This window comes from Alligator mississippiensis, chromosome 5 (assembly GCF_030867095.1).
Source record: "Alligator mississippiensis isolate rAllMis1 chromosome 5, rAllMis1, whole genome shotgun sequence".
Lineage (NCBI taxonomy): Eukaryota > Metazoa > Chordata > Crocodylia > Alligatoridae > Alligator > Alligator mississippiensis.
In genome coordinates, this window is record NC_081828.1 from 121,714,155 (window position 1) to 121,736,627 (window position 22,473).

Genomic DNA, 22,473 nt, shown 5'->3' on the forward strand with positions numbered 1-22,473 from the left:
GACCCATGCAATGTGGCACAAGCAGTGCCATGAGTGGTGGGGTGCCAGGAAGGCCCCGAGATGGCGGCTGCTGCTGCTGCAGGGCGGGGGGGAGCAGGGGGGCTGTGGGCCATGCGGGGGGTGGAGGGGGGGCCCCCTTCTCTCCTCTCCTGTGCAACCCCCCTCCCCTTACTCACAGTCCCCTGCATCCACACAGCCCCCCGCTCTATTCTGCATAACCCCTAAGTCCCTTACTTACCTGGGATGGAGCCTGGTCCCATCAGGCTGTACCACTCCAGGCTGACCCACATGCGAAGGCAACGTGCTGAAGCAGCGGAGCAAGAGGCAGCCAGAGAGACTCTCTAGCTGGCTATCAGAGTGTCTCTTTGGAAGACCCCAGCCTCCAGTTGCCCCGCTTTTTTTCCTTGGTGTTTTTTTTTTTATACCTGGACTTCCAGGTATAACACTTTTGGCCTGTGCTGCAAATATGCAGCACGGGGAATGTTTTGGGTTTTTTTTTTGATCCCAGCATGCCTGTTGCAGCATCTCAAACTGCTTTGAGACACCACAAGAGGCATGTGCAGGCTTGTCTGGGTGTGCCCGTGATGGGGAAGCACTTACTGTTACGATTTATTCCATTAGCTCAAGTAATAAAGGTCTTTGCCATAAATGTTGGGTTCTAGCCCTGCTTCTGGTGTGCTTGGTATAGTTCGTTGTTCTAGGTTTTCCATCTGTTTTTCCATTTGTTTATTAAAATAATTTTCTACAAGAAGTTTACATTAAATGAAAGTTGAGGGTGTAAAGTGAAGCACTCAAAAAGTTTGGAAATACCAGAATTAAAGTGTGCTCTTTCTGTTTTTTTCTGGGACTGAAGGATCAAGAGTCTCTTTCTGACAGTCTTGGTGTAACATTATCTGAAAAGTATAGGCACCTATACATGTGCCAGATGTCTGCTCCATCTCATGCTAATTAGCATGTCAGAGCAGACTCAATAATACAACTCTGGAGCACATGTATAGATGCCCTACAAATATAAATTTCTTACTCAGATTTTCATAACAATTTAACTGTTGTATTTTAGGTCCAAAATGCCATTCAAACTGCACAGAAGATCACTGCTGGGGTGCTGGAGAAACGAACTGTCAAACATGTAAGTCTACAAAGAATTGAAAGCATCCATGGTTGGATGAACATATGAGCTCCTTTTTTATAACTTCCCTGTCAAGTCACAACATGGTGATAAGCGTTTTACAAAAACCTTTCTGCTTCCCTCCTATGCCTGAGAATCCTTTGGGGCACCATGGAATATAGTCAAGTGATAATGATTGCTGATGTACTTCCAGACATGCACTCTCATCTGCCCTCTTGCCATTTTGATTCCCTAGGTGTTGCATCTCCTCCCAAAGTTGCCCTGAGAGGGAGGAGGCCACATGAACAGCTCAGAAGCCTCAAAACAATTTAAGATTGATCTGTGTTCTTCCAAAAATGCTCAATCTCTGCATGTGATGAAGATTGCAGCGCCCTTGTACTTCCTGTGTCCAGTGCCCCTCCTCCCCCCAAATTTAAAGGAATATAATTGTTATAAACAGAGTATTCCAGTAGCTGTAATGGGATGATCCTGCTTTGGACAGCAGTGGGTGAGACTAGGTGGCCACCTGAGGTCCCTTCCAGCCCTACTTTTCTGAGATTCTGTCACTTGCCTGCACTATTCTTGCTTCCAGTATAATGTGGATGAAAGTAATTCATCCTGACTTTATTTTCTGAGTTTGCATCTGTAGAATTTATTTATGACCAGAGGAAGTCATAGTCAGTTGGCCTATAAGTCCTTATAAATCAAATCTTGGTTACCTTTAGAAAATAAGTATATGGTCCTGGAGATGCACTCCATAGGAGAGGGGTGTTCAGTTACTAGAGGGTATTTTGGGATTGTTAAGTAACTGAACATGCTTTACCCTGCAACTTTTCATATGCTGTGCCTGCCTGCCTGCAGCATTGAGAGAACAGCAAACACAAGATGTTCAGAGACCTTTAAGATTTTGTGAGAAGTTTACTTTACAGAATTGGAAGACTAATGAGGAACATATCTGTGATTGCTTATTATTTCTCTGTTGTTTGTTTAGCCTGCATTCAGGAAAATGTGATGGGTCTGTCTTTTTTCTCATGCCAATGTTTCATTAATGTAATTCCAAAGTGTTCAGGAAAAAGACTCTTGATTTAAACTCACATGAATGAGAAAAATCCAGTCCTGTGTTTTTATTTGAATCTGAGTTGCTTGCTGAAAAGTATTGGGGTCAGAGCTATAGCTTCCATAGCTGGTTGAAAAAAATCCCCCCAAAATGTTTGCAAACCCTCATATTCCCCCTTGATTTTTCACCAATTTCAACATTTTTCAATCATGGCTTCAGTCTTCAATCTTTCATAACTTCTCACAAAATATACTGGTGCTGGGGGCATTGGGACTAATTCCGCAGTTACCTTATGCACGATGAGCAATTGCCTTGACTTCAGTGGGATTAGTCCAAGTGCATAAAGTTGTTTGCAGGTTCAGAGGCTTTTCTTAGGGCATTTATGATTTTGGCCTATTCAAAATTCATCCCATATGTGGGAAAGTTTTATACGCTGTGTATTGGTCTCCTTGAACAAAAGTGGGATAGACTTCATGGGATATACCAACTTTTACTATGATTTATTTCCAGCAGGAAAATTCTGTCAATTGCTATCAGAATGATGAGCTGTTTTACTCCCCTGGTGATGCTTATGAAGACAATATAAAAGCTCTGTTAATGTAAAACATTGCATCTTTCACTCCCACTTTCCTGATTTCTGGTTGCATGAAGAAATTGCTTTCTGATTAGCTGTTTGCATTTTGAAAATGATCTCTTCCTTGGAAAGTAGCATTTTGTTACAGCATACATCTTCAGAAAAATAATAAAGCCTAAAAGACAGTGGCAGTAAATAATAATTAAAAAGAGGAGGAAAGAAACAAGTGTACTCTGGTTGATTTACCCTGTAGAAAAGTGCTATTCTCTGATAATGTAAATGCCCAGACTGGCCTATTTCTGAGCTAAAACTAAAGGCGTTTATACACGTGCTCCAGGAGGTGGGGGGAGGAGGGAGGGGGCTGCTTTAATTAGAGTGGCTCCAAGAGCTGCTCTGATAAAAGCTCTCAGAGCATCACGTGCATCAGTGTCCCTACACTGAAAAATGGTGATGGTGGCACTTTTAACTAAAGCTCATCAAATGAGCTTCAGTTAAAGTGCCCCCACTGTCCTTTTTCAGCATGGGGATACTGATACATGTGATGCCCGGAGTCTGCTGGAGACCAGTAATTACCATTCCCCAACAGACTTGAGTAATTAAGTTTGCTCCAATGCGCTGTCATTTTGCATCGGAGCAGCCTCAATGTACATGTATAGGTGCCCTAATGTTATAGCCAATCTGTTCCCATCTGGGGACTTGATCATTGTCACCCAGCTCCATGTCATGGGCTGAAAATGACAATAGTTTAGAAATCAGATCCTCTAACTCAGGAAGCATCGGCATTTATCTGAGCAGAGAGGGACTGATTTGCCATTGCAGAATAGTCAGCTGAGCACATTTGATTCTGTCTAGTTTAGAATAGTGGCACAAATATACTCCAGCCAATGAATTATCTGGTTTTGCTTTGTTTTGTTGCTGTTTCTTTCTCTTCTATTCTAATCAGAGTAATTTTTGATGCAGGCAGTTTTCCTTTGGTACTGGAAATGGAAATAGGTTCTAGGCCAGTTTTGCCCCTCAGTTATATTAGTACAATCCCTTTAGGAGTTAAGTAATAAAGAGGGAAATTTGACTGAAGTTACTGAAGTTTAAACAATAAGTGTAGTAGTCAAATTCAGTCAGTTCTGTGAGAAGTGCACTTCACTCTTTGCAAATTTCAGGAATATTTTTAGTAGGCTAAACTGGTGTTCCAGGGCATTTCTGTACATAGTTTGGGACATGGCGCTGGGTGCTTTAATTAGCAAGGTGCACTAATTAAAAGTGCCTGCATGTCACATGTATCAACATCCCCATGTGCCCATGTGCTGAAAAAATGGTGGCGGGGCACTTTTAACTAAAGTCATCAAATGTGTTTTATTTCAAAGCGCCCCACCGCTATTTTTTCAGAGCAGGGATGTTGATGCATGTGACGTGGAAGGTTTCTGGAGGGTGTCAGTTTCTGTACTCCAGCAGACTCAGTTAATTGAGTTCACTCCAATGTGCTGGATTTCAGAGCAGGTTCCCTGCACATCTGTAGGAGCCCATAATGACTGGCCACCCACCCATCATATTGCTATCTCAAAGGAAACATTAGCTGGTAGTTCATTTTTCTCAGTAAAGCAGGGCTAAATCCTGCTGCCAGGTCACTGATTTGGTTGCAGCTCCACTGATACTAAACGCTAGATTTAATCATCTCTTCTGCAGGTTGCTGAGCAATCTAGCCCCTTTCTCATGAAGAACATGCTTCACTTTAAGCTTGAACTCATGTGCTTTGATCAGCACTTTTTAGAAATGAGCCCTTTCCCTACAGTAACTAGGAGCTGTCTGACCTCTGATAATCTCTGTCTGGTGTTTTTTTTTCTCTGAACATTTTTCCTGTTATGTGTACCTCTCAGTTTAGCAAATACACATGCTTAATTCCTTGTGTTTTCTGTCTTTTAGTGACAAAAGTCATCTGTGCCCAGCAGTGCTCAGGCCGGTGCAGGGGAAGGGTCCCCAGTGACTGTTGTCATAACCAGTGTGCCGCTGGGTGTACAGGGCCTCGAGAGAGTGACTGTCTGGTAAGACATATCCAGCTTGTTTAAAACATTGACAACAACAGGGTAGTCTTTCAGCTGAATGCCCTGTAACATTCTTTCATCAAAGGAACATGTCGTGAAGTACTGGCCTTATTAAAATATACACAGCTTAGGCCTCGTCTGCACAGAGAAGCTAGTGTGTAGTGAGCAACAGTATGACTTCATAGCTCACTAGCTGTGCTGCATTAATTTCTCATGTAAACACTCCATATGTGCACCAAGAGTGAGGTAGCTCTCCACTTTCAAGGGCACTTGGGGCATATCCACTCCCTGTACTATGCCCAGGAGAGCCTCTGTGAAGCATGCTCTGCTCACGTTTTCTTCCTCCAGATACACCAAATTCCATGATGTAGCTACCTTTGTACTGCGCTGAGTTAGTTTCAGGAAGAAAACCTGAGTCAGGCAACCCACAGAGTGGTGCTGGGCACAGGACAGTGGTGCACTAAGGCTGCTACCTTGCCTGAGTGTTTGGAGTTGGCTTGGAGGGAGCGTGCTTCATGGCAGTGCTCCCAGACATGGTGTGGAGGTAGAGCAGCTCCAAGGGTGTTTTATACATGTGCTTCAAGAGTGGTTGGGGGTGGGAGAGGGGGGACTTTAATTAGAGCGGCTAATTAAGGTGCCTGGAGCATCACGTGTATCAGCATCCTTGAACTGAAAAATGATGGTGATGGTGCTTTAACTAAAGCTCATTGAACAAATTTTAGTTAGTGCCCCCACCGACATTTTTCAGTGGGGAGGCTGATGACTCTGGAGTCTGCTGGAGTATAGTAATTACCATGCTCCAGCATTCGAGTAATTGAGTCTGCTCCAATGTGCTGTAATTACAGTGTTTCCGAGTAGCCTCCCTGCACATGTATAGGCACCCTGAGAATCCTCACAGAGAATTAGTGCAGAATAGTAGGTATGCTACTCTACACCTTGCCCTACTGCAGACTTTCACCCACAGACAAGCCCCACCCCCATGTTCTTACTTGGTGTAAATCAGTATGTTGCCACTTCAGTATAGCTGTGCTAATTGCATCAGCTGATGGTCTGGCCTTGGTATCCCTTACATACTGTTGGCAACTACATTGTAGAATACTGAAGCTGAGACTCTTTAAACTCATACTTGATTTTCATCATTTTAAATTCCTGTTTTGTGTTTCATTCACTTAGTCTGACTGGTCTCTCTTTCTGGTTTTCATTTACTAGAACAATGGTGCTGTTAGGGTTCATAACACTGTGGGTGAGAAGGAATCTAGGAGAAGTCTTTCTGCATTTTATTTTTTAGTCATTACATTTCAATTTTTATGTTTTGTTTTAAACATTTTTTAAACAACTCTAACTCGGCATGAAGTCAGTTGCAACCAATTCCAATGGAAACTCCATGTCTCTCTTTCTTCTGTTATATGTTTTTGTGCCTATGGTAAATAAATGACATTCAAACTGTTCGTACCAATTGTTGGCAGAGGACACTTGTTCTCATCAAGAAAGCCAGGAAAGAAAAGAGGGAAGGAATAATTGTAAACGAGAATGCGGAATAAGATTTGAGGAAAAGACTTTCTCTTTATAAATGCCCATTAAGTTGTTCATTATATGTAGTTAAATATTATGGCCTTGGTTTAATATTAAATTGCCCAAGTTGGTAACTGACAGCAAAATACTAGATTTCATTAACATTATAAAGAAGTTGCTAGCAAGTAAAACAGACATTTGTCTTGATCTGGTTACTGTTTTTTTTGGCCATTACTTGCTCTCTAATACATCTGAGCAGATTCATGTCCATGTGGAACCCACCCCCTCCACACATGAGTGTAAGGGTCTGCCCAGGAGGGTTTCATGGTAGCACTGGAGCTTGGCCCAGTAAGGACTTTGTAAGGCAGAAGTGATGTGCACGAATGGATTCAGATAACAAAACCTCCTGCTCTTTAGTTTTGTAAATATCAGACAGGATCTCTGAACTGACCTCAACCCTTTCACCTGAGACCCGTCCTGTAGATTGCTCAGTACCTCTATTGCCTCAAGTACTTCATTGATCTGGCCATGAGGTTATTATACTTTTAAAAACAGATTGCATTTTACCTAGTGCTGTTGTCATACTGTTCAATAACAGGCATGTCGCAAGTTTCGCGATGAAGCAACCTGCAAGGATACTTGCCCACCTTTAGTTCTGTATAATCCCACCACCTACCAGATGGATGCCAATCCAGATGGAAAATACAGCTTTGGAGCCACGTGTGTGAAGAAATGTCCCCGTAAGTTTACTTGGACTGTGTCCATTTTATTTAATGGGAAGCCAATTAATAAATCTGTGTTGGTTTTTAATAGGTGCCTATAACACCTATTTATGACACCAATCCCAAAACTCCTGTATCCTTCCCCCCAGTATAGAAGTTTTGTCTTCATTTATCACTATTCCCTACCCATTGCCCTTTTTAAATAACATTTACTTAATTCTGGCCTAAAGAATTGGTGGCAGTACCTGAAGATGGCCTAGCTTTGGGAGGCAGGTGACTGGGAAGAATGAGGACAAGACTGAGAATCAGGACGTGCCTTGTTCTGATCAAGGCAATGTTATAGATTCACTGTTTGGAACGTCACTTCTTCTTCCTGCCTTGAAATACCCTAGTTGTAAAATGAAGGTGATGATATTTATGCACCTACCTCTGAGGAGGTTTTTTGAGGATTAATTTGCTAATGGCCATATTAATTTGTTAAGAATGCTGATACTTGGAGTTTAATTTCCCTCTCCCTATTTAACATTTAAAAGGCTTTTTTAGCATTTTGTATCAGCTAAATTTCTGTCTACAGCATAAATGCAAGCCTTGACACATCTCTCTCTTATTCAGTCTCCATTTGTTTACTCTCTTGTCTTTCCAGATAACTATGTGGTGACAGACCATGGCTCCTGTGTTCGGTCATGTAATGTTGATACCTATGAAGTGGAAGAAAATGGTGTTCGGAAATGTAAAAAGTGTGATGGGATTTGCAGCAAAGGTATAAAACACATGGGAAAGTATTTAGTTGTATAGCTTTGAGAGAGTTTAGTTGAGAAAGTGCCTAACCAAGCAGGACTCAGCCTGTTATTGGGGAGCTCTCAGTGCAACTGCAATATAACTATCCAATAATAGTAGAGTGGCCTAGGCAGGCAGTTCAGTAGGGAAACTGGTGTTGCCTTGCATGTGAAAAAAGTAAATTCTGCCTTTAGTACAGGTGTAGGCCTTTGTATTGAGCTAGAATCCCTTTAGCTTGCTTTATAGTGGTTTTAATAAGCTTTCAGGCATGTTAACTAAGTTGACCCATGCTAGCATAAAAGAAGCTAAGGGAAGCAGTGTAAGAAGATCGGGGTCCTAGGTGAAATAAATTTCTTGAGAAGGCTATCCAGTCTTAGGACATCAAAGCTTGATTACAGGTTCAAGTCACTATGTTCTAGGTGACCAGCAGGCTAATACAAGAGTGTTTCCTTTCTGACCATATTTGTCAAAGTTTCCATCGAGTTCTGATGTAAGCCTTTGTTTGAGGAGGGGGATAAAAAGGGGCTCAATGCTCTGACATGTCTTCCTCTGGTGTCCTTTTGTGGAGGTTCCCATTTTCAGATGTAATACAGATCCAAAGCTTCTTAGAATTTAGTCTCAGAATTTGGGTAAGATCTCCCTGATGAGCTGGCTGTCAGCTAGAAATTCTGAACATTTAAAGATGGAGAGATTACAGGTTGTAAGACCTGCTTATTTCTGCTTGGGTCATAAAAGTATATCTAGATATGTATTGCATTTTTCTTGTTTTGCTAGCAGTATTTGTAATTAGAAATTCTAATAAAGTTTGCTTTTGTGTTCACTCTGTTGAAGGACTTATTTTGCATGTAAACAGGGGCTGTCAGTAGAAACTCTCAGACCCCCAGATCTACTTTTGGGTTCAACACAAGATTGCTCAGTTTAGATTCCTGCCTTTTGCATTCTCTGCTCTCCCCAGCCTTCTGACCTAGTAAAACAACATGTTTGGAAAGGAGTGCCTATGTACATGCTGGGACAGGCTCACGTCATGGGCCACACAAACACTTTTACAGTTCCTTTTAAAAATATGTAACCTATTGTGAGAGGCAATTTTCTCTGAAATAACTGGTGCCAGCTACAGTTAAAGATGAGTGGACTGGATGGATGTTGGGTCTAAACCAGCATGACAGTGCCTGTGTCCCAAAACCCCCAGCTTTCCTGGAAGATCCCAGGTCTTATCCTAGTGTTGCAAGTAACATATGCATCAGCTGGGAGTAGAGATCATAAATGAGATCATACCACAGCCTTCACTTCACCTCTGCTGAAAAATCACATCCACAGTTTCATCTTTTCTTGACTTACCTATTATAAATTCTAACTATGTGGCCTCTCCAAAGCCAAGCTGCTGAGACCTATAGCTTACAAAAAAAATCTACATCCACTCCATCTTTGAACAGCCTTTATTTACTTACCACTCACTTCCAGTCATAGCTATACCCTGGTTGCCACATACCTTACAGATTTAATGCATCTCTCCCTTCGCTGTTCATCTTTTTTGTCTCTTACATTAGTCTTGTCACTTGGTTCCTGGGTTAGTGTTGGTGTAAAAGAGATGAATCAGGCTTTCTATTTCTAACAACATCTCAAACATCTCTCCAGCCCTTGCATATGGTTGTGAATTACTTTTTTCCTTTCACTTTTGCTCTTCTAACTGAATTTTACATTTGTAACCATACAGGGACAAAGTAGTATAAAGGGACCCTTTTATAGATCAGACATAGTCTCACAATGCCAATATACTATGGCTCTTATATTATTGCCATATCCTTTAGTCTGTCTTATCATTCTGTAGTTAATTTTATAGTATACGACTTCAGCCCTAAATAACACTGTACCAATATTTATTTTCTTATTTTTTCATTTTTAAACTTGCTGGAAAAAAAATGCAACTTTTGGACTCTTTTCTCCCCCCCCCCCCACCCCATTTTTGACAGTTTGCAATGGGATCGGAATAGGTGAACTTAAAGGGATTCTCTCCATCAATGCTACAAATATTGACTCTTTCAAAAATTGTACCAAGATCAATGGGGATGTCAGCATCCTGCCAGTAGCATTCTTTGGGTAAGTTGTCAACTGAGGCTTCTGTGGCCTGTGGAGAGGGGGTGGGTTGGTGATTTAGATGCTGCAGCAGTTAAAGCAGATTTGCTCTTGTTTCAAAAAAATCTTTATTCTTTTTGTTGTAGTGATGCATTCACAAAAACCAAACCTTTGGACCCAAGGAAACTAGATGTCTTTAAAACAGTCAAGGAAATAACAGGTTAGTGATATGTTTGGCTTTAAATTTTGCCAGATAGTTATCATCCTGAAAATGCTTCTCTTAATACAGGTGTAAATCCAGAGACATTGCTTTCAATGGCAATAAAATCCTGTAGCTCCCCTCAAAACCTTATCCAAAATACATGATTTTCCCTGGCACTCCCATCTGCTGACTTTTTGGACTCCTCTAAGAGTAAACTAGCAATACTTTCGGGGGCTGAACGGGGTGAAGTAGAGGCACAGGAAATGTTATCTCAACCGAGTGTAAATAATGGGTATATTTCTATTTATGGATTTTTTTAAAAAAAAAAAAACATTTTGGAAAATTGTGCTCAGTCGCTTACATCTCATGAGTGGAAGATGCTCCTAACAATCTCGATGCCCATGCCTGGGACCCAAAGGTAACACAGATGAGCAGCTAGTGCTGAGTTTTGATCTTGCAACAACATAAGTTGAGACTGGAGCCCAGTGAATCCACACTGTTAGAAAAGTAGGATAAGGTCAGAGCTGGACCTGCAAACTTGACCATGATTATTCCTTATTTTCAATCTACTCAATTACTTTTTCAGTAGCTGCTGCTAAACTTTGGGAAAGTGTATTTTTATATCTTATAATGCTATGTCCCAAATGCTTTCCCTTTCAAATGCCTCATTCAAGCAGAAAAATCTGTTTGTTTAGCTGGTAAACCCAATTTTGCTTTTCCCTGCTCAGCATTTCCATTCCCTAAAAGCAAGTGGTTTTGGAAAGAACAGTGCTTTTCTCATGTTTCAGTGAAACTTCTACTACAATATTTTCTGATGAGCAGAAAATCCTGTGGTCTCTCTCAAATACACTAGTTGTATATCTTGGTTACACATAACCTCTTAAAATATGAAGCTGTTCTGGTGGCCTAAAAGTAAATTGTTTACAAAGCAGTGTTAAAAATATCCTTGCACTCCTGAAAATACAATCCATTGTTTTTAATTCTTGTAAAGACACAAAGGACGCAGAGTTTCTTCCTGAGCTCAATAGCAGTTGATTTAAAAGCCCATTTTCAAGGTGGTATTTGGAGGTTTTGTTTTGTTTTGTTTTGTTTTGTTTTCATGATGGGATTTGTGTGTTTCAGGGTTTTTGTTGATTCAAGCTTGGCCTGAAAATGCCACCGATCTCTACGCTTTTGAAAATCTGGAGATTATAAGAGGCAGAACTAAGCAACAGTAAGTAAAGAATGTGCCAGAATGAGTGTGAGACTCTGTTTACAGCTGTGTTTGCCTGAAAGGATTAAATAATAAACGTTTTGCAAAGCTTGGGCTAAATTCTTGGCTGGCATAAATTGGTGCTGTCGGGTTGAAGTCAGTGGAGCTGAGCCACTTACTATCAGCATAAAATTTGACTTTGTGTGTCCAAGTGACTATGTCAAGAACTTTCCTGTTTATAGGTGAGAAAGGGATGGTTTTGTGACCAAAATACACAAGCGGGGACTCAGGGAATCGGGCTCCAGTTACTGGTGCTCACTATGGCTGTGAGAAGCTTCAGTCCCTGGTTCAATTCGGCGGAGATTCGGCCCAATTCGGCGGCCGAATATCTGAATCCAAATCAAATCAAGAGACCCTTTAATCTCCCTGAATTGAATCGGAAACATCCAAATAGATTCGGAGAGATTCAGAAAGAGTTGACGATTCAGACATAGACACAGCTTTAAATATTTTTCTACAAACCTCAAGGTACCAGCGGCTTGTGAATGCTGAGATGGTGGAGGTACATGGAGCACAGGAGCGTGGGGGGATCCCAGCATGCTAGGCAGCAGACCAGGAAGTGGACCAGAAGCACTTCCAGTTCACTTCTGGGTCTGCTGGGGATCGTGCTGGGGGCGCTTCTCTGCGCCTCTTCCCCCTGGCTTGGTGACTGGTGCCTCCTGGATCTGGGGGGGCACCTGCGGTCTCCTCATAGCCAATCACCGAGCCAAGGGGGATGGGGGGTAGACTTCCGGGTTCACTGCCAAGCACACGGGGGACTCTCCACGCTCCTGTAGGACGCTCAATCCACCCCAGCATCGCAGCATTCATGAGCCACACTGGTACCTCAAGGTATGTAGAAAAAACATTTAAAGCTGTGTCTATGGCCGAATCACTGGATTTTTTTTTCCCCCCGAATCAGCATCGAATCTTCAGATTTGGATTTGGCAAAATTGAATCGGGGACAGTGATCCAAGTAAACAAATCGAATCACTGTCCTGGATTCAGTTTGAATCCAAATCGAATACCGCCCATTTCGCATGCCCCTAGTGCTCACCTCGCAGATTTCAAGCAAGTTCCACAGTCTGCGCATGCATCAGTTCTGCATCTGTAAAACAATATTTTGTTTTTTTCATTCTTCCTCTGTCTTTTCTGGAGTTTGTGACTTGTTTGATGCTGGAGTTTTCACTACTTATGCATTTGTAGGATCCATAGCACAACAAAGCTCTGATATCAGGGCTCTCAAGAGTGAATAACAACAGCATTGCCCAAAATTCCTAATATGACTCAGGGCCTCATTATCTTCAGTGCTATACTGGAACAGTAGTGTGGCACAGTCCAATACAAACTTACTTTAGACTTACTCTATTTTTAGCATGTGTAGGATACAGTATAGAGATCCTGAACTGTAGAATTTGACTTCGGATGCTTGCAGAAAGTCAGATATGAATCTTATGGTGGCTTTACAGTATGTATGGCACAAGAACAATTTGTAATGTTATACCTGAAGTTGGGAGACTTGAAACAAAACTCCATGAACAAAACTTATATTCGCTATCTCATCTCAGTCTCAAATCAAAAAGAAAATGTACCAAGTAAAACTATGTTTAACCATCCTTTTCTTTCTGTCTGTTCTTTTTATCCTGTTTCTATGTTAGTGGTCAGTATTCTCTTGCTGTAGTTAACCTAATGATACAGTCCCTGGGATTGCGCTCGCTCCAGGGAATAAGTGATGGTGATGTGGCCATCATGAAAAACAAAAACCTCTGCTACGCTGATACAGTGAATTGGCACAGCCTATTTGCAACACCTACTCAGAAAACAAAAATTGCACAAAACAGAAATAAAACTGAATGTGGTAAGTTAATAACTATTCACAAAAGTCTTTGTGGACCAGTTACTGGACTGTTGTTAGGTTTTGTTTATTGAGCAACAGAATTACAGAAATATCTCCATAGCCCAGCAGTAGAGCTGATAGTCACGTCCACCCCAGTGTCAACTCACATGCCTTACCAGCCAAATATTCTTGATACCTCTGTTTTATAGCTCCCCTGAATCCTAGCCTATAGCCAAACACAAAGCCTAGTTCCTCACTATTGCACTGAAATAAACCACCCTATCGCTGGCTTCTGCTATTTTAAGAGAAGTCACTAGCAGACCTGGCTGTTGTGGTAGCACTTGTAACATGGCTTCTAGAAGAGGAAGTCTGAGGTGAGGATTAAGATTTTTCACTGGAATGTGATTGTGGTGAGCTGGATGCATTTAGTTGCATTTGTTTCTATGTTGGACATGGGAAAAGTCAGCAGGAGCTTTGTCATTGGTCTAGGGTTTGACCTTTGGGGTCTCAACATGTATCTGGGGCTGATCAAATGAGTATAGTAAGGCTCATGTGAATATCTGGTTAATGAGTGATGCCCTGGATTGTTATCCACAATAGCTTTTCATTTGGATGCAAGGAGGAAGCTCAGTCAAATTTCAGTCTCTTGCTTGATGAGGGCAATGGCTGAGGCTGCACTAATGAAAAGTCACTTCCCTCCTGATAGTACCAAGAGCAGAGCGCCTAAGGAAGGTTTGCTATCTGCAGTCTGTTCTCAGCAAACTCAAGGCCTCAACTTAATTTTCAAGAGGTTAATATTATGAGGTACTGAGCAAACAGAATTTGGATTCTGGCAGCTGAGTTTCCAGTTGGAGGGAATTAAGTAAATAAAGCCTCTGATGCTAGGTATAGGCCCACAGTCATTTACACTGGATGGAAGTCTGTGCATAAGTGGGAATTAAAAAAGTGGGGTATGGAACATAGCCCCAGCACCCTGGGGGTGGTTGCATCCCAGTTCTATCATGCCATGGCAGCATCTGCCAGGGACATTTGAGTCCGTGGAGCAGGTAAGACTCCTATTTCTTCCTCCCCCACCCTGCTGTCACCCCTCTCCTCCATTCCCTTTCCTTCCCTATCTCCAGCAGGGTTTGCCTACAGTTTGCTGCTGGGCATAGGAAGTGGGGACTAGTTTGCTGCCACAGTCCCTGCTGGTGTCCCTCCTGGCCAGGAGCAGGCACTGGAAAGGGGCATCACCCATTTCTTCTCCCCTGTCAAGCCCAGCACCCCATGTAGCCATTCCCTGCAGCTGAAGCCTGTAGCCTGGGGAGAGGGGAAATGTTGTGGAGGGAGAATAACTAGGGACATGCCTACTGCTGCTGAACCTGGCACCCTGTACAGCTGTTCCTGGTAGCCCCTGGTTGCAGCAGGGTAGGAGCAGTCCAGGGGCTTCCCTTGCCCCCAGTCAGTTTGGGACAGTGATGGCTGCAGGCAGGCCCCCTCTTTTTCACCTGTTCTCTGCCTGGTCTCCTGGGGTGTCCCATGCCAGTCCAGGGCTCAGCAAGGGACCTAGGTATCTGGGACCTTGGGGACTAGGAGATGCCACCATGTGACTTACACTGTGGAAGGTAGGTGCCTCCACACCACTGTACCCCCTGGATCCTCTGAGTATGATGGTGTCACGTTTTTGCTACTGTTTGGTCCACACTACACTATGACTAACTGCTAGGGAAGATCCACTTTGGTCTCGTTTAAGTCTTAGAGGCTTCTAGATTGTGAGCTGAAGGTTAGAGATACTAATTCCAACACCATATGCATGCCTTATTCAGTCAAGGTCAAACATAAATTTCACTGATGTTTCCCATTAACTCTGAACATTGGATCAAGCCCTAATTGCTTCTGTCTGTAGCACATAGGTTTGTTATATATTAAATATTGCTATCAGGAATTACAATTCATAAGTTACATATGACTAACAAACAGCTACAGAACAGCCTGTTTGTTTGGGTATTTTTACCTTTTGCAAAACTAACAGTTACTCTTAATTTGCAGCTTTCAGAAAAGAATGAACGTTCCTCCTCAGGCTCTGCACTACTGTTAGGATCCTTCATATTGTCTTCATAATAATTTTGAATAATTGCCTTTCAAAAATGAGTTATTTGCAGTGTTTTAATGATTTCATATTTTGTGCCTTGACCTTCCAACTCTTGTTTCTGTGCCTTTTAGCCACTGCAAGACACGTGTGTGACCCCTTATGTTCAGATGTTGGGTGTTGGGGGCCAGGACCCTCCCATTGCTTTTCCTGTCGTTTCTTCAAGCGTCAGAGGGAATGTGTGAACCAGTGCAATATATTGCAAGGGTAAGATGTTCAGTATTTTCTTGTTATTTTTATATGACTAGATTGATAGTATAAATAGGAAAATAAAAACGGATTCTTTTTGTATCTGGTTTTGCTACTTTTGCAAAGAATACTGGTTTGAACTTGGTATATAGATACAGAAAAGGGAGAGAAAATACACTTCTCTAATTAGCCAAACATAGGAGTAGATGAACCACAAGAGAAGGGAAATATGAACTGAACAATTTCCCTAAATCCTGCTCGAGGAATGCTGGATCTCCAGCACTCTAGTCCCAGTGAAGATCAAGGCGCATCAATCCCTGAGCACTCTTTACAAATTCAGCTCTTAAGATTGTCTATAGCTTGAAGCTCTCTGGCCGAGATCATGGCTGCAGCATAATTGATGGGAATGTTCACACTGATGTCAGCGGAGCTATGTTTTACCCATTTTGTAGCCCTATTTACTTCACAGGGGCTCTTCAGCTTGCTTAAAATTACACACAAGTTATTTTTTGAAACATGGCATAAACTATTTAAGTCAGCCCTCAGATGCATATGAAGGTCTCCCATTGAAATAAACGGGAACTTGTCATGTATATCAATGATTTGCTCCCTACCAGTTCATACCCACTTTTAGAACAAAGCTGCTATTAAGGCAAGAATTGTTGTAAGTACTGTAGTACAAGCAGAGCAGTTATTTCAGGCAAAATAATTCCATCAGCTTCACTTATGATAAGCAAAATGTATAAGTACCTATGTCTTGATGAGTAGTCATTTCAACAAGAAAATATATGATAAAAAATCAGCTAGCATGATAGCAATGATCTGATTACAACCCTGAAAGGTTTTCAGTATTTTGAATCAGATGCACAATATCTTTTTATCCACAGAACTCTCAGAGGAATTTATTTCTTTTCTTTTTCTTTTTTTGCTAATTCCTCAAAGGTTATTTTACTTAGTCATTAATAGTATGCAATTAACTTTGTCTGATGGTGTTCATAATGTTTATATTTGTTTAGTGACCTGTAGTTCAACAGCTGTTGTGTTTTTTTTAAGTGACTACCTCTAGCAGATATCATGACCCGAAGGACAGATCTGGGCATTTTTGTGTCAAATGATGACTAGATGTTGTTTAATTAATAACACCGTTACTTGAAGTGGAACAGCTCTATTGCTATCAAAACCATCTGCTTCCTGCTTTCATATTTTAATGATTCATGGTGTTGTAGGAAGGGCATGAATCTAATTATCAGCCAATTTCTATTTAAGTTCCTTAATTATTAAGAGTCTGAGACTTATGAACTGTTTTCCTGACTTGTTTGCAGTGCTCTAATTTAAAATGTTTCCAGGGGTCTTTAAGATTCTTCATCATTAACTCAAAATGTTAAGATGACTACTTTGTAGCATGTGTTCTTAATCTCCTTGTATAGCAATGTGAGTTGAATTTTACTCCTCCTCAACTTTTTTCCTGTTGTGCTGAGTACACTACACTGCTGTGCTCTTACTAGTCAAGAAGGGTTTTTTTTAATATCTTCTTATTTCAGGCACCACATATGCAAACCAGGAAAAACTTATAGGGGTTCAAAGAGCTCTGAAACATAAATCTGAAAGTGACATCCTGTCAATTATTCATTTCTGTTCCTTGCTTACATTTCAGAGAGCCAAGAGAATTTGAAAAAGACTCTGAATGTCTCCCGTGTCATGCAGAATGCCTGGTGCAAAACTCAACAGCATACAATGCAACTTGCACAGGACCTGTAAGTGCGACATACAAATAGTGTGATTAGGTGAACATGTTAGAAACAGCTGTTAAACAGCCAGGTTAGCATAAAGCATGCGGAAACTCCCTTTTAGGGAGGTTGGGTTCTGAAGTACTGTGTAAGTAATTAAAAATTATTAATACTAGTAGATGAATGCACTAGTTTCTCATCTCTGAAGTCTCAGGATCAAATTGTGATCAATAACAGGTGTTTAAGTGGACACATTATTTAAAACCAGGATCTCCAAGCTACCAAATTCAATAATATATATCCTTTGTAACGTAAGGATGGGCTGTAAATTGATACATATTTTAAAAAAGGCTAATTAAAATGAGTTGATTAATTTTTCAAAGTTTTATTGTTACTCGTGTAGTTTTCTTGCCTTCTGCCTTATTAAAAAGTTTGTTTTTTGTTTAAAACCATGAATAATGTTATGATATCCCGATAAGCATTCTGAATGCATATGCAGGGTTTTTTTGGTAAAAACTTAAAAATGCCTTGATTTTCCTTAACAAGCAGCAGCAGAGTCCCTCTGTCTTATCCTTCTCAGATTCTTAAAATCCTCTTATTTCTCAAAATACCAAGTCTTGCCTGTACATAAACATAAACTCCTCTCTCTTTTTACATGTAGTGCCAAATTCAGCCCTGAGGTAAGAGGGTGCATCTTCAAATATAGGCCTGAATTCGGGCCCACATTTTTAGTTTGCAGGGCATTTGAATTCACGTGGCCATTAATCTGATATTCAGCTTTCTTGAAAAGAATAGGAGCTTCTGTTTCCCTCCCAGATCCTCATGGTTCCCCCTTCCCTCTACCCTCTGTTTTACAATCTAACTGCTGACAACCTACTACAATGTAGCCAGTATCCTGACAAAGGATGCCTGGCCTTTCCTAATCAGCTGGAAAGGCACTGGTCAGTAATGCAAAGTATTTTGTCCCTCCCCTTTATGGTTTCGAACTGTGGGTCAGTTGCCCTGTAACTTTGACTGCAAACTCCTTCGGGCTGGTGGGCCAGCTTTTTGTTCTATATTTATATAGCACCTAGCAAAATAGAGGCCTGGTCCATTAGCAGGACTCTTAGGCATTAAAAGTAATAATTCAAGTAAACACACTGTAACAGCGATGAGGATCTGGTATAGCAACCCCATAATGCACTTTATCGTGTCCCTGCTTGGAAATGCACTAGACCAGCAAGATAATCTGGATATTTCAATTTTAAAACTGGAAAAAAACCTCTTTGTGATTGATTGCCTACCGACATCATAAAACTAAAAAGTCATACTCTGCTGACATGCAATCTGTCTGCCTTCCTACTGTCATGAAACTAACACTTCCAGCTTTTTCTTCAAAAGATGCAATTTCATCACCCAGGACTGCTTGTTCTCCTGTAGAGCACCAAGAATATCTTTCTGCTGCTGTTACAATCTAAGTGAAAATGTCACTGTTGTAGAAAAAGGCCAGGGAAAAGCACATAGAAATAGAAGTATGGTGGGCCTTTCTATTTCCACCTAAATTTCCTTCCTTCTGCAGTACACAAGAAATCAATGTTTCAGAAGATAATGCAAAAAACCAAGGAAAATTATGGGCCCAATCCCTAGTTCATATCAATCGGTGCGTCTCCACAGGTTTCATTAAAACTGTGGAGATTTTCCCCAGCTGGGGACCTGGCCTCTGGGTGTTACAGTTGTTTGTTATCAGGATATCATAAATTACTCATGGTTTTAAACAAAAAAATGTAAGCTTTTTAGTAAGGCAGAAGGTAAGAAAATTATAAATGAGTAAGAATAATTCCGCAGAGATGAGATGGCAGCTGCTTCATTTAACATCAGGATCTTCAGGATGTGTTGTATGAAAGTAATAGAAATTTGTGAGCATTTCTTTAGGAGATAATGCAACTGAGGAATATTTACATGTCAAATGGTCAAACAACTGTATCGAAAGCCTCTGTTCACATAAGTCAGTATGTGGCTAGGGCAAATTTATTACAATTTCTTGGTCTTTATTCAGGGACCAGACAACTGTATGAAGTGTGCCCATTATATTGATGGTCCTCACTGTGTTAAATCCTGCCCAGCTGGAGTCCTGGGTGAGAATGATACCTTAGTCTGGAAATATGCAGATGAAAATTCAGTTTGTCAGCTCTGCCATCCAAATTGCACTCGGGGGTGAGTAAAATACAAATTACTTTACTTCTCCATGTAAGCAAATATCTTGTCCTTTTCTGTTTGTGCAAGTTACCCCCCCCCCCTTTTTTTTTTTTTAAAGGCATCCAACTATAGAGGTCATGAATATATATGTGGTGCTCTGTGACGTGTAGTTGAGGTTGTAACAAGAAAACTTTCCTGGCACTTCGTCTATGCAGAGAAGACAAAAAAAAATTGTGGAGGAAATAGTGTTAGCGCATTTAAAGCTGGTTGATTTGTTTTCTTAAATAAGCTTACTGGAGTTTTATGAAACTTCACTGTGCTTGATCTATTTTTTACCACCAGTTGAGTGCTTTGTCTGCTATGTTTGGCTTCCACTGCAGTGACATCTGGTGGATTCTTGTGATCATTTTATAAACATATGATTCACTTAACAGAGCTACATGTGTACCATTCCTTTAAGATGATTGCGGTAGTGGTGTCCTGCATTGTTTTCAGAACATGAAGAATACTCTTCTCTTCTCCCCAAGGCCTTTTCTTTGTAACAGTGAAACTCTTACCCCCAAACACGTGCATAATTTATGGAAGAGGAAGTCTGTAAATTTTGTTGCTGACGCTCAGGTGGCCACTTGGCTCAAACTTGATGTCCTTCTTTATTCAGCTACTTTACTGCCAAGTCATTAAAAATAAAAAGCCTGCTCAGTCAAGGCATGAGCACATACTGCCATTCATGCAGGGAAGGAAAGGAAGGGCTTAAAACTGTAAATAAACTGCATTCTTACTGCTTCTTAGATGACAAGGAGCATTTGGTGCTTTTTTCCTCTTCACAGAGAGGAATTCAGCGCAATGTTTTTCAGATCAGAATATGGATTAGCCATGTTTTTCACAATGATTTCTCCATATTTGATCCTGATTATTAGACCAGGCTTATCAGCATAATTATGGTTTTGCCACCAAATGATCTTGGCTGACCAGTGGTACCCCTGGTAACCATGTTCATTAGTCTCCGTTGACGCAAACAAGGCTGCAGTAAATCAATGTCCTTGTTACAAGATTGGCCATGTGAAATCATGGCTGATCACTTCAGTAGAGTAATGGTTAACCATATCCAAATGAAACTTTTAACTGTGACTAATACTAATATTCTTGTTGATGCGAGTGAGACAGGCTGCATATGCAGTTGTTGTTTGTAATGCACAAAGCTGCCAGTTGAGGCTGGGGCATAACTGCTGCCTAAATACACAGCGAGCGACAGCCCACACCCCAGAAGACACACTCCCAAGACAGAGAAAGCAACTTTATTATCTCAGTTTATAGGTGAGAAATGAATGTAAAAAGATCCTGATGCTCATCCAAAAGATCTGTGGCAGGAGCAGAAATTGAACTTGTCACTTTGGATTCCCAGTGCAGGGACATAACCACAAGACCTGCCCTGGTGGCAATCAGCATGTTACTCGTTTTTATGTCATATCCCTTTTTCGGCTATAAGAACATGGTTTCTTATAACAATAAGGGCACTAAAAATATGTCTCACTATATCTAGGAATCCAACTGACAACCTCAACATCATAAGGAGCAGTTTATAATTTTCTTTCTAGCCCAAGTTTTGTGTTTTGTGCCAGGCAACTCCTTGCACTGACTTATGTAGGGCCATTTATACAAGTAAGGATTTTCAGGATCAGGCTCTTGGTTCCTTATTTTGAAGAAGCTGCAAATGAACAGGACTTTCCCAACCACCAGACTTCAGCCTAATCTCTCTGTTTTACTTTGGAAGTATTTACTTACAGTTTCTCACTTTCTTTATGTTTGCTGCAAAGGATTTCACCTCTTATAACTGTCTTTGGTCATACTTTCAGCTACAGTTTGGTCAGATTTTACAAGGAAAACAGAAAAGTGTGACAGTCCTCTCTCCAGCCCAAATGACTTTTTTCTCCCACTTCTCTTCTTTCTCTCTAACTGCTTGGGGATTTTTGTGCAGTAATTGTTGTCTCTGTCTCCAAGTACAGCTGAGAAAATACACCATATTTAAAAAGATCGTTAACCTCACCAAAGCTCTGGAATTACCCAGGTTATATACTTCCAGCAACTAACATGATTCATCTCTTTAATGTTTAGTGGCTTGGTTTTCTTTCATTTTCACAGGGGTGGTAGAATAGCAATATCTACAAAGGGAAAGACAGAACTATTACTGATGTGGTGGGCCTCCTTACAAATGATGATATAATTATTGATTGATAAATGTTGTGATTATTTATGTTAAATGTCCAGGAAAAAAAAGGTGGCCATTATGATTTGGCACACATTCAGCTTTGTTATTTAGAAGGTTAATGAAAAAGAAAGGGCAGAGAAAAAGTCTCATAAGGCTTTTAAAAAGTTCACTGGCTTTCCATTTCTTTTATGGCTCTGAAGTAACTTGGACTGTGAGTCTGAGCTTCCTCTGAAAGGCCCTAAATCAAAGCAACCTGGTTATAGTAGATTGAGTTAGAAACAATGGCTTGAGGAGAAAGTTGTTAAAAATGTGATGAAATTGGGAAATAAATATCTGTGTCTGTTCTGAAACAATTCATATTTATGTAGACAGATGAAAAAAGCCAAGTCTGATACAGCACCAGGACACTATGATTACAGGGACTGCAGTAATTTTACCATAAGTGGATAGCAGAGTTGTATTTCAAAGATTACAACTGCCCTTAGGTTCAGTCTAATATATATGTAAGATCTCCAGACAGTTTATAATACAAGGTCACATTTCTCATTTTAGTTTCTGTAAGGAGTAGAGGAAAAATAATTCAAGAATGGAAAAAGTGATAGCTTAGATTCCATAAAACCTAGGTTACTTATGTTGGGTGTCATCATAAAATTCCACATTAAGAAGGATGGTTATATTTAGCCTTGGGTGGATATTTGTTATGTGCTTCATTTCTCCTTTGACTTGTGAAATGAATCATAAAATCACATGAAAGTTGAAAAGCGCAAACTGATTTATCGTTTTCTAACATCTTTTACCTTTATCCTACTTGGCTACATATTGATGGATTTTCTTTTGGGGAAAAAAATAGAAAAGGACACAAATTAAAATCTGTGCCCCCCTTTTCAGCCTCCAGTTTCTGATTTAAGAAATGACTAGC

The 22,473-nt window shown here is 40.8% G+C and overlaps 1 protein-coding gene across 1 annotated transcript in view; it reads left to right on the plus strand.

Moving 5' to 3' along the window:
• EGFR (epidermal growth factor receptor) overlaps positions 1–22,473 on the plus strand; it is a 235,064-nt gene that overhangs the window by 169,054 nt on the left and 43,537 nt on the right. The window contains exons 5-15 of the mRNA XM_059728641.1: positions 1,061–1,129; positions 4,657–4,775; positions 6,886–7,027; positions 7,653–7,769; positions 9,757–9,883; positions 10,006–10,079; positions 11,184–11,274; positions 12,951–13,150; positions 15,332–15,464; positions 17,101–17,200; positions 19,209–19,366. Coding sequence (XP_059584624.1) covers positions 1,061–1,129; positions 4,657–4,775; positions 6,886–7,027; positions 7,653–7,769; positions 9,757–9,883; positions 10,006–10,079; positions 11,184–11,274; positions 12,951–13,150; positions 15,332–15,464; positions 17,101–17,200; positions 19,209–19,366 — 1,330 coding nt within the window. The remainder of the gene's footprint in view (positions 1–1,060; positions 1,130–4,656; positions 4,776–6,885; positions 7,028–7,652; positions 7,770–9,756; positions 9,884–10,005; positions 10,080–11,183; positions 11,275–12,950; positions 13,151–15,331; positions 15,465–17,100; positions 17,201–19,208; positions 19,367–22,473) is intronic.